We start from the raw sequence: 18,586 nt of genomic DNA on the forward strand, positions 1-18,586 counted from the left end.
ATCGCTATACTGTAGCCTACGAGAAGGAAGTTTAATGGAAAGCCATTGTGGGTTGTAGGGCTTTTCTTCCTTTGTAAAACCAATTACTTCTGTATTTGGTTTTCATCTGTACAGAGCGTATCTAAAGGAGATGACAGAGTAACCGAAGGAGGTGAACTAATCCCAGGTAAAGAAGGGACCACATGTGCAAGTAAATACTTTGAAGTGCTGGTTTCTGTGTCCATGTATGTTCATCTCCAGAGAGTACTGTGTAATATAAGGCTGTAAGACATATTGAAAATGTACGTTCATTGAGGTATCATCATGCGAGGTATACATATCGCGAGAGACAGCATTAATCGAGGTAAGTAAATGGCATATTATGTCTATTTGCCACTTGAGCCATCCCATCTGCAAAGCACCATGGAGTGGAGATCGAACTCATCAAAGTATAAATAAAGTTGAACAGAGCTGCTCCTCCCCGCCCCACTCAACTGAAGGTTTTCTGTTTATAGTCCAGTAATAATGTAATTTGACCTCAAACTAATTGCAAAAAAACCAAACTCAGCTGATTTTGTATCTTACATAATTATGTCCTGAATAACATACAAAAAGTTGCCTGAAACGGCCATAGCCACAAATGTGCTGACCTCATCACATTTGTGATGACGGCTATGGCCGTTATTAGCCCAAGGAGTGTTTTTATGCAAAACTAATGCTTGGAATGGACTCAGCATCATGAAAACACCCTAGTTTGACATGTCACATGCTACTTAAAGCAAAAGGAAAATTTGAAATAATTTGCCTTATATAGGATGTCTATGGTGGCCATACTGTACAGGCAATTTTCAACACTTTCCCCTCAGACAATTTCAGGCAACTTTTTGTATGTTATTCAGGACATATGTAAGATACAATTATTTTTTTTTGCAATTAGTTGGAGGTTAACCCCTTTTTTCCCATATAATGCCTGTACTATTATATTATCAAGTACTTCCCACTGTAGTCCCTCATGGAAATACTTCTCCCCAAATACAAAAGGCCTAATATTATTATTGCATGTAGGCTATGTGCAATAATGCAACTGAAAGTCAAAGTTCAGACGCATATGCATATTACCTTTTGTTAGGCTAGATATTTGTTTTACATATTGAATTAATATATCTTGTTTTTTTAATCTTTTTAACTTATCGTGAGTCAAATTGTTATCGAGGTAGGCTATTCAACAACATTATCGAATCGCATGCTTTTCTACTATCGTGTTTCTATTACTGTGTCTTTATCTTGTTAACAGAGGGTACAGATGGTTTAGTTGTTGGCGAAGAAGACCAAAAGGGAGTGGATGACAAATCTGGAAAGGAAGAGGTAAAATATCAGTTTAGCTGGTATTCATCACATCAGTGTTGGTATCTAGTAGTTGCATGTCTCTAATATATGGTACGTCTCTAATAAGGAAAGAATCATGTTCCTGTATAATTCTCATGAAGTTAAAAAATCTAGACAACATGCAGGTACAGTATGACAATCACAATTAACACTGGAAACATATCTCTTCCTCGGATGGGTAACCGTAAGGCTCTACTGTGTGAGTAATGTACGACTGCGACAGCAACGTAAATGGGGAACATAGAGGCCTATTATTATTTGTGATGAGAGGAATTAAGTAATACTTTTGAAGGAACTGTCTCATGCGAATTAAGCCATCATAGTTTGTAGGGCTTTTTTAACATACATTTCTTCCGTATGGCTTGGTTTTCATCTGTGCAGAGCATATCTGATGGAGACCAGAGAGTTACAGTGGAGGTTGAACTAATCCCAGGTAAAGAAGGGACCAAATGTTAAAGTAAATCATTTGAAGTGCTGGTTTCTAACTTCTGGCATGTATGTTCATCTCCAGAGAGTACTGTCTTGTTAACAGACACAGAGGGTACAGATGGTCTCATTGTTGGCGATGAAGACAGAAAGAGTGTGGATGACAAATCTGGAAAGGAAGAGGTACAATGTCAGTTAAGCTGCATGTTATTCAACACCTCAAATCAATTCAGTCTTATGCATTCATGGCTAATGTGGCATGTTTTTAATTAAGAAAAAGCTGTCTGTCTGTCTGTCGGTACAGCATACATTTATTTTTTTATTTTATGAAAGCAAAAGGGCGGAACAAATAAGACAGACATAAAGAAAGCCTCAATCCCTCCCACCCATTACTGCTCAGTGACACTGCATAAAATAAAGTAGAAAGATGAAATGCTGTCATGGGAAACAACAACACTTGAGATGATGATGACAGTACAGTCAACCACATCATCCACATTGACTGTAGTCAACCACATCATCCACATTGACTGTAGTCAACCACATCAATGGTATCCTGTCCATTAGGTGATTCTATTCACGTAACGGAGGAGGGGCAGCCAAACCTTTTCAAATTGTCTGTAAAGAATAATAATTATTCTCTCAAGGTGAAGTGTACTAGTCATTTCAAGCTTTTTACAGGTTCTTTCTATTGATCAATTTATAACTGCAGACATGCAAATATATGATAAACACAACTCTGATCAATTTAAGCAGATCCCAACTAGCTATTTTTTCACATGAACACGTTAAACATATCTCCTCCTGTTAAAGAGGGATGCGACGTTAGTAGTAAGCACTATACCAAATGTACAATTGTAACGGTTTGCATATGGATTTTAAGAAACCAGTCTCCTGCAAAGCCATTGTGTTTTGTAGAGTTTTTCTTGTTGCATATAACGCCTATTTCTTCCATATGACTTGATTTTCTTCTTCCATATGACTTGATTTTCACCTGTGCAGAGCATATCTGAAGGAGATCACAGAGTTACAGTGGGGGTTGTGCTAATCCCAGGTAAAGAAAGGGGCCAAATGTCAATGTAAATTACTTGAAGTGCTGGTTTATGTTCATCTCCAGAGAGTATACCGACCGTGTCTTTATCTTGTTAAAACAGACACAGAGGGTGCAAATTGTCTCATTGTTGGTGAAGACGGAAAGAGTCTGGACTACAAATCTGGAAATGAAGAGGTAGTGGTACAATATCAGTTTAACTGTCTGGTATATCACCTCAAAATTAATGCAGTCTGTCTCTATTAGACACTGCATGGATCTAATGGTGTGTTTTTTTAACTAGGAAAGAAGATCTTTCTCGTTTGATCAAGTTATAACTCTAGAAGACAACACACAGGTAGGGCTGTGTAGCTACAATGTAAGGCTATATTTAAAAAAGAAATATGTCTTGACTTTGAATCTAAATCCACAGACGATTCACACTGGGTTCCTCCAGACCCTCATTGAGACCATTTCCAACGGTTACAATGGAACACTGTTGATTGGTGGGAATCCCAGGACATGGAAAAACGGCCTCCAAATAGACCACGATATCATCAAACAGGTGGGATACAACAAACCTCAAACTGCAGTCTCACCAGCAGCTTCTATTGACCGTTATATTACTCTACTAGTACTAAATACTACTAACAGGTGGCAACTTTGTCTTAGGTTTTGACAAGTTTGTTCGGTCATATATCATCTGTGGTGAAAGGAGAATTGTTGAGCACCGTGTCTTGTGTTCAGGTATGTCGATCCTGTTGTTACTATAGCTTCTGTTCTGTTCATATTATATCATCCTAATGTCCTGCTGTCTGTTGCTGTGTCTGTAGTTCTACCCCGATAACACCGCTGTGGATGTCCTGAACTCAGGGAGACAAGCTCTGAAGCCTGTGTGCCACCCGGTCCTTGGATGGTGTGTAAGAACATTTGCCCTGCTCAGCAACATGAATGAACCATTTCAGGAACATTTGCTGAAAAGGGTAGATCTACAAGCTCACAAACGTGTCACAGCTCCAAGCCCCCAGAATGCCTGCCCAACGTGGAAGCCTCACTCCCAATCTTCCGGCCATTGTCTGAAAACCCACTGCCGTAGCACTCGCCCTAGCCCAACGACCTTACAGGCGAATGCAAAGGCTCAACTGATGTAACTTAACATGATAGCATTTTATGTAGACATAGCACTATATAGTATATATGCATAGTTTCATTATATAGATATTCCACTGTTATGTTCTTAGCTTACGTATGATTCATGATAACTAGTCTTTATGTAGGCCTATTATGATGTATCGCATGTTTTTGTTCTTGCTTAATGTAAGTCGCTCTGGATTAAGTGTGTGTTAAGAGTGTCTGCTAAATGCCTACATTTGTAATTGTAAATTGTATAACTCTAAGCACAGTGTCGTGAGCTTGTAGATCTGCAATTTTCTACCAGGCCAGGGTGTGGACCAATTACTACAAAGCCCACACTGAACAACTAAGTAATACTAAGTGTAGAGAGTTTGGTTTACACAATATTAATCACATCAGACATTTTGTATGTGCAACACAAAACGATAAGTGATATTTGAAATGGAATGTAAGCGTTTGTTTTCCTCAGTGTTGCTGGAGGGCTGTGTGAGGCGTCCGTGTGCTCGGCAGAGGAGGCCTTTCTGCTGTATGAAAAAGGCACACAAACAATGAGAGACAACGCAGGCATTCTCTTCAGCAGGTATACCACTATGACACTTATTAGATCAATGAGAGACAACACAGGCATTCTCTTCAGCAGGTATACCACTACGACACTTCAATGAAAGACGACACAGGCATTAGTTAGGCACGTTTTAGTCATCAGAGCTTAGATTTTATTTAGTTTGTCGTCAGTGAAAAAGGGTATAGGCTAGTCGACGAAATCAACACTGCTGTGGGCGTATGGTGTTTGACTCTGCTCTCCGTGCCTCATTAGGTGTACCTCATGTTCTCGGTCGCTGTTGAGAGGAGGATGAATATAGTATCATCTATCTCTCTCTCTCTCTCTCTCTCTCTCTCTCTCTCTCAGGTGTACCTCCCTGTTCTCGGTAGCTGTTGAGTGGAGGATCGACGGAGAAGAAGCAGATGCTGAGTTCTATCAGATTCATCACGTCAGACTACAGATGTTCAGCCTGGCTGGTGGAGCCAGCAAGACTGACCTCAGAGGGTCAGTTCTATGTATAAGTATCCAAGTATCCAACATACAGGTATATACTATATCCAGGGTAAACTATCTAATCTCAGTGATGGAAAGTACATTTACTTATGGACTGTACTGTACTGAGCTCACCGCTCCAAGAGATCGGTCAAATGTGGAGAACAAATATAGCATACAGGAAGGTGTGTGTGTGAGAACCTTACTTGAGTATTTCCAATGTCCAATACTTTTACTTTTACTTTTACTAGTAATTTTACTCCACTACATTTATTTGAAAACTTTAGTTACAAGTTACTTTGCAGATTTTGATTATTATTAAAAGAAAACATGCATTTCCCACTTCAGCCCGATATACATTTCTGCCATTTGAAAATAGACAATCAACAAGCTGAAACACGCTGAAAATAGCTGATCTGTTCACACAATGCGATGCATTGTGAGCTGGTACCTGGGCTCATGGGTCAACTCAACCGAGCAAGATCTGAAAGTGAGAAAGGCACTTGCATGGAGGGCCCTGAATGGCATGAACAGTGTTTGGAACTCCAATCTCCCCCGACAAATCAAACTCAGCTTCTTCTACGCAACAGTGGAGTCTGTTCTCCTATACGGCAGTGAATGCTGGACCCTGAAGCCAACCCTGCAGAAGTCCCTTGACGGGTGCTACACCAGAATGCTGCGTGCAGTACTTAACATCAGCAAGACTGTACATGTCACTAACATGACTCTGTATGAGGGATTACCAAGGGTGAGCCAGAAAATAGCAGCCAGGAGAATGAGACTAGCAGGACACTGCCAAAGGCATCAAGAACTGCCAGCCAGCAAACTGGTGCTCTGGGAACCAACACACGGGCATCGATCACGAGAACGCCCTGCGCTAACATACGTGGATACGTGGATAACATACGCGATGCAGGAGTGCAAAGTACCAACGAACTGGCCGGATGTATGGAGAATCGGGATGACTGGAAACGACGATGGAGGGCTCGTCTGAGGACGACCTAGAGTGAGCTGGCAGATCAGCTATTTTCAAAAAATGTGTATACATTTAAAATCTTGAAATTAGCGTCTGCATAATGAGTACTTTTAGTTTTAGTACTTTAAGTAACATTTTGATGCCAATACTTCTGTACTTTTAGTACATTTAAAAATTCCAGACTTCTACTTGTAACAGAGTATTTCTACATTGCGTTATTACTTGCGCAAGCAGAGCGCGCAAGTAATAATGTTTTTTTTTTTTTTTTTTTACTTAAGTAAAAAGTGCTTTTTCCACCACACTGCCTGCAGTGTCTCTCCGCTGGTAAAAGTACTGGACCACATCCAATTGGGAGCCACGACTAGCGACAAGCTCCTCCCCTTCCTCTTGATGGATGCCTTAAATGGAAACAGCAAGACGGTGTTCCTCTGCTGCGTTCAACCACAAGGTCAGAGGTCAAATAACGCCCCAACCACCCCTCCCTCCTCCAACACATTCGCTCCGAATCCACCAATGAGGAAAACAATTGATTTGACCTCTCTCTCTCTCTCTGGCATCAAATCCCCAGGTGTTTTGGACGAGGTCCCCTCTGGCCTGGACTTGGCCCAGAGGGTGAGAGGTTTGGCGACTAAGATGAACCACACCCGCTGGTGTCCGAGGTCGACCGAGATGGAGATTAGAAAGAGCATCTCGGAGCTCAGAGGGGAAATGTCTCAGGGTGTGGAAGGCGGTGGGCAGAACAACAACAACACCCGTCGGCTGGCGGAGCTGATCAGCAATCTACAGGTCATTTCCTGAACACATACGGTACCATGTACCGTACATAGTACATAAGGCTAGATGGCTCGCTCACGCTGCTGGCCAATGAAGAGCGACGCTGACACTATGGTGGCCATCTTGCTACTGGTAGCTCGCCCACTCTAACACTGTGTCTGTGGGACATAAAAACATTTTTAAATAACCATAACATAACATAACCATAACATACATTTTCAACCGGTTTTCAAAGGGTTTGGTTTGTTATAAATGTAATACTAACATTAAGCAGATAACCATCCTGAATAATAGCCAAATTGATTTGTAATAAACCAACCCGTTTGTAAATAGGTTAAGATTTCAGAGTTAAAAGTATTTTTGTCTGAGCTGATCACCAGAAAAGTTCACTGTAGGAAGATGGCCGCCAGTGAACGACACCAGAGACTCCGCCTTGCACCTTTATATATGTCTATGGCTCCATCCATATGCTACATCTGTGAAACAACGGCTTGGTGTTATTGCTGAAGTGCATTGTGTGATATGATCTCCCCCAGCAGATAGTGAAAGACCAGTCATTGTGTGATATGATCTCCCCTAGCAGAAAGTGACAGACCAGTCATTGAGTGATCTGATCTCCCCCAGCAGATAGTGAAAGACCAGTCATGGGAGAAGAGGAGGGACAAGGCGGAGAAGATAAAAGACAGAATAATGGTGTGTTATTATTATCTACATCGTTTGGATTTTGCAGCCAAATTGCCTTTGGACTCATTTGGTGTGTTCACACAGGCAGATGAAACGACGCAAAGATGCGTTGTGAGTTGATTTGGGGCAGCTCTACATGCATCGTTGCGCCTTTGCAACGTCATGTCGCTGGCTTCCATTGACAATGAATGGTAGACTGCATCAGTGCATCGTTTAATATCTGCCCCATGTGAACGCAACAATTCAGAGTGCCCGCTGCAGTGCCCGCCCAGGCCCAGCCTTAATGAATGTGTATTGCTATTGCATGATTTGGGCAGGGATGCACAGCACCTCCTCCTGGTGATCACAGCACTGACAACAGAGAGACCTCAGACAGGATGAAATATTTAGAGGAACAACTGAGACGGGAAATGCAAGACCACATCAGAGGTGCGTGGCTTTGTGGAAATTAGCCACTTCCCTATTCTGAGCATGGCACTGTATAACTAGCCGAACAGAACAGAGCTACAAGCTCACGATACATCGCAATGAGACGCATTATTGTGAGCTTGTGGAAATGTTCTATTGAACATTCTAAGTGTAATATAATACTGCCCTACAAGGCCAATGTGCAGTAACTACGTTTTTGGACACACCGACTTATTTGGGCGTCCCAAAGGTCAAATTAGGCCTTCGTGAAGTACAATCAGTGCAATATCACTTATTTGCCGATATCTCATTTAGCTGACCAGTTGAAACACTTTTAAACACATTATCAGACAATCCCCCCCCCCCTGTAGTTATACTGCACTTTGGCTTTGTAGGGCAGAATAGGGCTGAGAGCAACAGTTTTTTGGAAGTGTTGAAGTATTTGAGCTGATGGTCTTCTATCTCTCTACAGAGGGAAAGGGCAGTGTGGAGAAGGTCCAGGAGAGAGTAGCCAGAATTCAGCAGCTTAGGGAGGCTCTCAGAGAGGAAATGTCAAAACATGACTTCGCCACAGAGAAATCTGACCTCTCACAACAGGTAAATCATGCCATGCCATGCAGATGAGTTATTTTATAAAAGAATGACAGGGCTTAAGAAAATGTCTCCCCCTCTGTTATGTTTCTTTCTTTTTTCCCTTTCTCTTAAATTCAACCTTGCTAAAGATGATGGGCACAAAATGCAATCAAAATTGTAACTCATGCTAATGAGAATAAATCAAATTGACGCACGCACTCACGCACATATACTGTATACTTTTTTTTTTTTAACTAATTGTCCTGTATTTCCTCTTCTAATTTGTTATGATATATAACGATTAGTCTCAGTCAGAATATAGCAAAGCCAAAGAGCGGAGGAGGCAAATGAAGCAGGATCATGAGAGATTAATTCAAGAAGAGGTGGACAGGATGGAGAATGAGCTGTCACAGGAACAGGTACCACTTCATACACATCACATTTTTTCTGTCACAGGAACAGGTACCACTTCATACACATCACATCTATTCTGTCACAGGAACAGGTACCACTTCATACACATCACATCTATTCTGTCACAGGAACCACTTCATACACATCACATCTATTCTGTCACAGGAACAGGTACCACTTCATACACATCACATTTATTCTGTCACAGGAACAGGTACCACTTCATACACATCACATTTATTCTATCAGTGCACTGTTGATTTTGGCAGCAAATTCTCATTCATTTCATTTAGTCATAGTCTTTTGAATAAATGTGTTTTTTTGTCACGTCACGTCACTCACAATCCCCATACATGGGGATTGTGCTAGATTGTGCTAAATTAGGCCATAGCCATGTGCCTAAATGTGCTGACCTCATCACATTTGGGCAAGAGGCTATGGCCGTTTTTAGGGCAAAACGAATGCTTGGAATGGATTCAGAATGAAAGAATGAATTTACGTCATATATAAACGAGCAAATCATTCTGATTGGCCAGTATGAGATGATGCATGATGATGTATGATAAGATAAGAGCGCCCCTCACTTCACACGGAACAATTACAGTACTTTTGCAATTTATTTTGGGTCAAATCTTAGATTGACTGGCCTATATGTCAGAACCTGTTATGACATTCCATACTATATGTTGATCCTTTCCCATCCATCCTTCCTCTCCGATGTCTCCCTTTTGACTGATACCTGTCCATTTAAACTCTAGACGGGCCTTTTGACTGATACCTGTCCATATAAACTCTAGACGGGCCTGTTGACTGATACCTGTCCATTTAAACTCTAGACGGGCCTTTTGACTGATACCTGTCCATTTAAACTCTAGACGGGTCTGCCCCAAATATTCGTCATTTGAGTCACATTTCAGATGATCTGACATTTTGTATCTAGTTTTTAACTCATAGAATGCTGAAAGCGTTTTTAAACGTTTTATTATAGCCAAGCGCAAGAAGCGCATAACGTTTTTATACGTTTTATGGTCCAAAAAACGTTTTTTTATTGATTACTATTGTTCAACTATATTTGCGCCCGGACAACTCATAATGTAACACCGATCGGCTCTAAAAAGAGTTAAAACCCCCCCCTGCTGAAAAGAGGTGTTGGTCTGAGAAGCGTCTGGCACCGCCTATTGGTTGGTCTATGCGAGGACGTACGACGTATTGGAGACGGCCGTCCGGCATAGACCAACGCAGATGTCAGGGGACCTAAAATGGATGGGACAATGCTCTTGTTTGTGTGAATACACTCGATTCCCCCTCCCCTCCTGTTTCTACATGGTTTCTCCCGAGGGAGAATGGTGGGGGGGGGGGGGTCTCTTCCTCTTGGATCGCATTGGCAGTTCCCCCCCCACTCCCGAGTCCCCACTGCTTTCAACTGCAAGGCTTGCACTCTGATTCTCGGAACAAGATACAACGCGATTTGCTCTCTGCCCGTATATAAACCTGCAACGATCGGCATTTGATTTCATAACGTAACGTTTGCCAGACACATGTGGAGTTAGTCATGGACAGATTGCACATCATTATCGAGGGCCCGCCATGATACGTTGGTCGCTGATCGCAAGCCGTACTGCTGCTGCGCTGCTCGCAATCCAACCATCCAATCCATCCCCCTTTCTCGTTACAACAGGCTATTATAAACTCACCGTCGAGCAGCCTGCTCTGCACCTAATGTGATAAAATGAACGGCAGGACAAAATCGGATCGATTATTATCTGTCTATCAGCAACATACGGGTGTTTGTCTTGCAACGACAGGTGGTGCTTTCTCGTTTTTTTTCTTCCAAATACGTTGACGTGCTGCTGCCGCATCCATCTCGTTGTTTTTCTTGTTTTTTTTCCCAAACATGTCCAGACACAATCCGATCCAGTCTCGCGTCTCACCTTATAGATACGCGAGACTGGATCGATGAGGTTAGTGGTATGTCTGGACATGTTTGGAGCGGCACACGACAATCGACAATAATGTTGATTATGCAAGATCATTTCCTCAAAGCCTAGTTGCCCCCCCCCCCCCCCCCCCGTTACTGCGATTGTTTGTAGCTCGAATCACAGAATGAGTTCAATGAGCGTAGGGAGAGGGCACATATGGGGCTACGATTGAAGAAAGTTTCCAAGTCCGTTTTATGATCAGATAATGTGCATCAAGACTCTCTGCTTTCATAAGAAAAAAACTAATACTGTAATTGCGAATGCAATGAGCACTTACTATGAGACCTAGCAGATCACGTCTGTCTGTCTGTCTGTCTGTCTGTCTGTGTGTGTGTGTGTGTGTGTGTGTGTGTGTGTGTGTCTGTCTGTCCCGCTTACTGTATATGTGGACCTGGCCCTTTTGTGCCCATATATGGAGCTGAGTGATTTGTGAGTCATGGTGACATGAGTGTGATGGCGTGGTCCTGCTTTGGGGACTCCTTATATGGTTATGGCTGAGTCATGGTGACATGAGTGTGATGGCGTCTTTTGTGACCATATATGGAGCTGGCGTGGTCCAAGCACTAACTATGACACCCTGCAGATCATGTCTGTAATTTATTCTAATTGTTATTGCAATTTACGATCTGCGTTCGCCTTCCGCGTTCGCGCGTCTTACTCGTAATAATAAAAATCACACCCCTGTGAAGTGAGCAGTGCAATGTTGTGAAGTGAGCAGTGCAACATTGCACTGCTCACTTCACTGGGGTGTGATTTCTATTATTATTACAGTATTAGTATTTTTCTTATGAAAGCAGAGAGTATTCTGTTTCATACGGTATATAGTATGTACATGTCGCTATAGGCCTTATTTTGTGAATATTTAGTTGTTAGGTCCATGCTCTCTAAAATTATCTTTTTCAGAGAACTTTAGAGATGGCATGGGCCTGAATAACTATTATTCACAAAATAAGGCCTATAGCGACATGTACATACTATATACCGTATGAAACAGTCGACTCTCTGCTTTCATAAGAAAAATACTAATACTGTAATAATAATAAAAATCACACCCCTGTGAAGTGAGCAGTGCAATTGCACTGCTCACTTCACAGGGGTGTGATTTTTCTGGGTGGTATTTTTCTTATGAAAGCAGAGAGTCTACTGTTTCATACGGTATATAGTATGTACATGTCGCTATAGGCCTTATTTTGTGAATAATAGTTCTTCGGGTCCATGCCTTCTCTAAAGTTCTCTGGTGGGCGCAAGCTGCATTCAATAGCCAATTAGTGACAAACTGTATATGTGTACAATGTGTACTGTTTTCCTCCTAAAAGTAGACATTCAGGGCTTTCATTCGGTATATGGTTTGTATAGGATATTATTTGTGCTCAATTTTATATCGGTCTTTTGAACTAAAAAAACTGAACTGAAATGTCTGTCAACTTCAGGCCTCCATATCTCTGTTGTTTTTTTTCACAAGCAGCGTGCAGGCAAAAGCAGGTGTTAGAAAAAGGTCAATATCTCCAGAATGGAAGATGGTAGAATCATAAAAAAAAATTAAAATTGAAGTGGACAAGTTGGGCTTTCTTTTTATTTATGCGATTGTGATTCTCGCTATAAGAGGCCCCTCGCTGTGGGCCCCCCAAAAAGTTCAAAAAGCCCATGTTAAGCCTTCAGCACCAGTAAGCCAGGGTCCGCTAGAACCTGTAGCAGTCTATGTGTTAAGTTGACTACATAATATGTAGTCAACTAAAAACTAGATAAAAAATGTCAGTATATTATACAGTTGATTTTGTCGACAAAATGTATTTTGATGGGCCTTCATCTGATGCATGATTATGTGGTTGCATGCTGATCTACAAGCTCACAACGCGTCGCTGCCGACACTATTGGATCTCTCCTCACTAACATTTGAGTCTAGTTACAGTACAGTACAGTACAGTACAGTACAGTATACTGTACGGTACAGTACAGAGTACAGTTGCGCCCGTCAGTTCACACAATTGCCTTATAGTCCTATTCATCGAGGCTTAGTCATGGTCAACGAAACGTGTCAGTGTCATTTTGGGAAGCTGAAACAGTATTGTGTTGTCGACTTGTCGTGTCAGGTGGAGGAAGGCCCCTAGAAACACTTTAGTCACTCTATTGTGCCCCATCAGGTGGAGGAAGGCCACCAGAGGGAGCTGGTGGTGCTGACCAGAGAGAGACGGGTTCTGGTCCTGCAGATGGAGTCTCTGAGCTCTGATGGTCTGCAGGCTGAGAAGGACCTGGAAGATCAGTACCGGAGACACCAGGAGGAGTTACACTGTCTGAAGCAAGAGAGCCTGCAGGTATGGCTTGGTTGGCAGTACACCCAGTTCACCCTCTGATGTGTGATAGGGACTGGTTTGAAGCAGTGCACATCTCGTCAACTAAAACTATGACGGAAAGTCATAGTTAGAGGGCGGTGGTGGCTCAGGGGGTAGAGTGGCTCAAGGGTAACCGCAAGGTTGCCAGTTCGAACCCGGGCTCCCCCAGAGTTAATGTCGAAGTGTCCTTGAGCAAGACACTGAACCCCTAATTGCTCCTGATGTGCTGGTTGGTGCCTTGCATGGTTTCCGCCGCCATCGGTGTACGAATTGTGTGTGTGTGTGAATGGGTGAATGTAATACACAATCTATGTAAAGCGCGTTGGATAAAGGCGCTATATAAATGTACCATTTACCATTTTGCAAGTTTTACCTGTGTTCCACACCAGGTGTTCCGAGTGTTTCGTCAGGTAAGTGAGGAGCAGAGGAGGCTGTCGGAGGGCCGGTACAGAGCCGTGCTGTTGGAGGCCGTCCAGGACGCCGTCTACCTGTCTGCCCAGAACCAGACGCTACAGGCCGACAACAAACACCTCCGTACAGGTCAGTAGCCTATTGTCTACCCGTCTGCCCCAAACCAGACGCAAGAGGCCGACAACAAACAGCTCCGTACACGTCACCCTACCTGTCTGCACAGAACCAGCAGCTACAGTGACAGTCCGACAACAAACAACTGCATGCGGGTCAGCCTGCACTGCATGCATTAGAAACAACAAACACACGTTGCGCAAAATATATCATGTTGTAAGCTTGACGAGCTACTATTTCAGCTTTTCTTTGACAACTATGACAAAAATTATTGCGATTAGACGATTATGTAATAATTGTGACAGGCCTAAGCAGGACCTATGGATTAGGAGTATTTCTTGGATCCATCTACTGTGTTATTGGCTATAGTTATGGACAGGGACAGTCTCATATATACTGTACATAAGTCAGAAAACACATAAATTTTCTGGCTCCAACCTTAATACTGTATGCCCTGTACTCGTCCCTCGATATGCTAGTGTGGAAACAACACTATCACAGAGATAAAAGCATTGCTTTCGTTGTAAACTCAGAGAAAGACAATGCAATACCTACCTGACCCATTAGGTGCCTCTAACAAACCACACCAACCTCTGTCTGTAAAATAAATGAATTTACAATAATTTAATTAATATATATGATCATAATTCTCTTTCTTTTATAGCCCTGGGAGAGTTAAAGGATGCTCTGGCTGTACAAGGCGACCACAAGGCTGAACTGTTATCCCAACAACAATGACAACGATAATTTGATGCTTACAGTACGCCAGGAATACTCAAATAGATTTACCTGTGGGCCACATTACAAAAATGGCAAGGGGCCAGGGGCCAGTAGATAAAATTACGACATTAATGATACTTGATAACTTCTCTCTTTCAATTGCTATATTTTCGCAAAATGTATCAAAGTACAATGTGCATGCACACAATATGTAAATAAATAAATGTGTTACATTTTCTTGCATAAATACAAAGAGCTGTTTCCATAACTGCACAAATTATTGCACATAACATGAGTAGCTGTTATAATAACATAATAACATAACATGAGTAGCTCTTTGCCTGCCTGCCTGCCTGCCTGTCTGTCTGTCTGTCCATGAGTAGTTATTTGTCTGTCTGTCAATGAGTAGCTGTCTTACTGTCTGCCTGTCTATGAGTAGCTGTCTGCCTGCCTGTCTATGAGTAGCTGTCTGTCTGCCTGCCTGCCTGTCCAATTGTCCATGAGTAGCTGTCTGTCTGCCTGTCTGAGTAGCTGTCTGCCTGCCTGCCTAATTGTCCATGAGTAGCTGTCTGTCTGCCTGTCTATGAGTAGCTGTCTGCCTGCCTGCCAGCCAGCAAGTTGGTTAACAGAAAATAAATTGATATGGCTGAGTAAAATAAAATACAATAAACACAATTTGCCTGAAAATAGATTACCCAGCTATGACCTTTTTCATGAAAAAAAATGAGTAGTGATATGGCTGACTGAGTAAAATAAAACAATCTACCTGAAAATAGATAGCTATAAGTGAAGAGCAATTTCCGCAATTACCATTTCCGCAATTTCCACAATTTCCATTTCCGCCATATGCTCCTATGCGACCAAAATGTGGAACGCCCTACCAACAGTCATTAAGACATGTGAATCCCTTGGCTCCTTCAAAACTGCTCTCAAAGGGCACCTACGGATGGCTGCAATTCGAAACTGGCCTCTGTAAAAGCTGAATTTGTATCTGGATTGTACTATGTTTTTGTATGGACGTGGTGTTGGGTGCCTGCACATATGCACACATGGCATCAACGCATGGTGTTGTGTGCAGGCGCCCTACACTCTGTCTTTGTACTATGGATTGTACTATGTTTTTGTATGGACGTGGTGTTGGGTGCCTGCACATATGCACACATGGCATCAACGCATGGTGTTGTGTGCAGGCGCCCTACACTCTGTCTTTCGTTTTCTTTTCTTTTATCCCCCTGTTCCCCTCACTGTATATATATACTTTTTTTCCCTTTTCGCTTCCTATATGATGAATTCCTGTTCTGTTCTTTAACTACATAGAAGTGTCTATTTGTTTGTCTCTAAATGTTTTGATGAATTGAACAATGTGGACCCTGTTGTAAACAAGTGTAAGGCTTAATTGGGTCGTCCACTCACAGTTAACAGTCTTTGTATTGAGTTTGTGCTTGAAATGTACTGTAATTCTGCAAACTGTTAATAAAGATTTCAATCAATCAATCAAAACCATTTCCACCATTTCCGCAATTACCATTTCCGCAATTTCCATTTCCGCATTTCCGCAATTTCCGCAATTACAATTTCCGCAATTTCCATTTCCATTTCCAACTATTAATGGCAGCTGGGTTTCATCATTCAAATAAAATAGAATTCTGTCCGTTTAGCTATAAAATTATGTCAGGGAATAGGGATACACAGTATATGTCTTTCATTTGCATTGCATCTCCCCCCCCCCCCAAGCTTTTATTTTCGTTCGAGTAATAGTACAACTCTAATAGTATTACTTATAATAATGTAATTAAAGATAACTTCATTCAGATTTATTTATTTTTATTTCATTTTCCAGATTTTTTTTCTTTTTTTTTAGATTTTCATTGGTGGGCCAGTCATAATGGTCCCGCGGGCCTGAGGTTGAGTATCACTGCAGTACGCCATGACGAATAAAACTTTGAAATATACATTTTTGAGAATATATTTATTGATACTTTAAAACACTAACACTTCTTGAATTGGAACAGGGCAGCCATATCAACCATTACCCCACATTATACACCATCAGTCTTGAATGTCGTTTAATGAACAGAACATTATTTAAACAAATCTGCATGATAGAGTACGTTAACATAATTTATGACATGGCTTTATGACATCAAACCCTCGGAGCACCTGGCTGCAGGCCTGCAGCCGCTTGATTTACTGCCGTTTCCAACACGACAGCCATGAAAACGCACACACACACACAATGTCATTTGCAGCTATTTTTGCTCTCAAAAGTGTTTTTGAAAACATTCGAGTGAGGAATAGACGATGCAGTACCCGGAAATTGGACTCCCATGTCTCCACTTCTGAAACGGAGAATTATCTTTAGGAACAATGGTAGAAATTTGGTCTTTGGTTTGAATTCCGGGTAGGACAAGAAATACACATTGCAGCTTTAACTTGTAAAACTGAAATTGTTCACATTTAATGTAGGCTGACTAAAATAAGGCAATTCATATTTAAATGTTTAAACGTGTGGACGTTGATAAAGTCGGAGCGGAAATGTGAAACCATTGCAAATAAAATGACAATTTCAAAAGGAAATGCAAAAGCAAATACAGCTAGAAAAATACAATAAGCAAAACAAAAAATAACTGGGTTGTACACAAGCCCCCAGTAAGGCCATCCATCGTTGAAGCTGCCACTATACCTACTGGCGAAAAGAGGAACTGCAGCACTTTCATGGAGGTGGACGGACATTTGAGGTCCGGGCTTAACTTCCGCTCACTCGAGCCATTGAGTTATAATTGTACTTCCGGCAGTCTTCCAGGTGCTTCAAAACGCCACTGAGCAACTTCCATCTAAATGAATAGCGGGGGGCGGGGCTAACACTCCGGTCCGGTGGTTGTACACAGTAAGATCCTCAGCATTAATTTATCCAAGTTTGTACACCAACTCTCAGAGTTAAACTAACATTCAGGTTTTTACAGTGTACGGACCACCAGCAACTAGTCAGGGGCATGTACAGGATTAAAGTGGGATGGTTTACTACCTATAATACATGTATGCTGCCAGAGCAATCATACAAACTGACAGGATGAACAGAGGAGTGATCTGCAGCCCTAACGTAGCCCAGGACAGCAGCGCGTTGACCAGCATGGAGCAGGAGATGACAAACAGCCGGGTGATTCCGCTGCCGTGCTTCAGCACCACCGACATCAGCAGCCCGTTGGCCGCCTGCCCCGCGATGATGACCCACACGAGAGCCGAGTAGCCCTGCAGAAAGCGCTGGTCGCCCGTGGCGCTGGACAGATAGGAGAGCCCGTTGATGGCCATGCCAAACGCGTACAGGTAAATGTTCTGGAGGCTAAGGGGCAGTCGCTGGCTCTTCAGCACCTTCTCCGTGTAGACGGCCGCCAGCCCCGACACGAAGCAGTACGTCGTCACCAAGAAAAGGCCCCAGGCCGTGACGTAAAGACTGGTGCCGTCCCGCTCAAGGTCCTCGAGGTCGAGGCTGCTGAAACTGTGGCACACCCCAGCCGCCATGAGGAGCCCCAGGGACAACCACTGAATGCCTCGAAGTCTCTTACCCAGGCAGAGGGAATAGAGGAGGGCGGTGAAGGCGATCTTCAGGTTGCTAAGGACTTGGTATGAACTGGGGTCCATGTAAGCCTGCATGAAAACCACCAGGTTGTTGTTGAGAGCGTAGAGGACGGCGGGGACCGCGTAGGGGGCCACGAGGCCCGGGGACGATCGAATGCACTGCGAAGTCACGTCCCCGCTTAGGAGAAGGGTGGCCAGCGAGACCAGCAGCTTTACTAACTCGATCATGACGACGCAAGAAGAGGGGCTGAACGGGACTACGGAATCCACCTTGGTGAGAGCGATGAGTGGCGCATGGGAGCCATAGATGATCACCATCAGCCCCAGGAGGAATGTCCAGTTGAGGCCCTCCAGCCACAGTCTCTGGCGTCTCGCTGGGGAACTGAGCCCCACATTCGGGACAACAATCATTCTGGATGAATCTAGCAGCTCAATAATTCCTCAATAAATCAGTGAACATCATAGTGCAACAAAAGAAAAGCAACTCGTAAATATTCATAGCACCGCTATTTCAAGTAACATTGTAACATTTCAAATATAAAACTTTGATATACAAGTCTTTCAATAGGCATGATTAAGCTGAATAGTAGGAAAGCATATGAAGCATTTGCAGGTTGTTACATCCTTGATTCAAAG

General features: G+C 42.7%; 1 protein-coding gene across 1 annotated transcript; it reads right to left on the reverse strand.

Moving 5' to 3' along the window:
• Positions 1–16,347: 16,347 nt before the first annotated feature.
• Positions 16,348–18,367, reverse strand: LOC308322986 (putative UDP-sugar transporter protein SLC35A4). Its single transcript, XM_080774527.1, has one exon. It carries the CDS (start codon positions 18,359–18,361, stop codon positions 17,396–17,398), a length of 966 nt encoding a protein of 321 aa, XP_080630653.1. The 5' UTR covers positions 18,362–18,367; the 3' UTR covers positions 16,348–17,395.
• Between the last annotated feature and the right edge of the window lie 219 nt (positions 18,368–18,586).

The sequence above is a fragment of the Protomyctophum bolini genome (assembly GCF_963924005.1).
Source record: "Protomyctophum bolini genome assembly, chromosome: 10".
Classification (NCBI taxonomy): domain Eukaryota; kingdom Metazoa; phylum Chordata; class Actinopteri; order Myctophiformes; family Myctophidae; genus Protomyctophum; species Protomyctophum bolini.

Coding starts and splice junctions, on each gene's coding strand:
- LOC308322986 (XM_080774527.1), bottom strand. CDS start 18,361: ATGATTGTTGTCCCGAATGTGGGGCTCAGTTCCCCAGCGAGACGCCAG.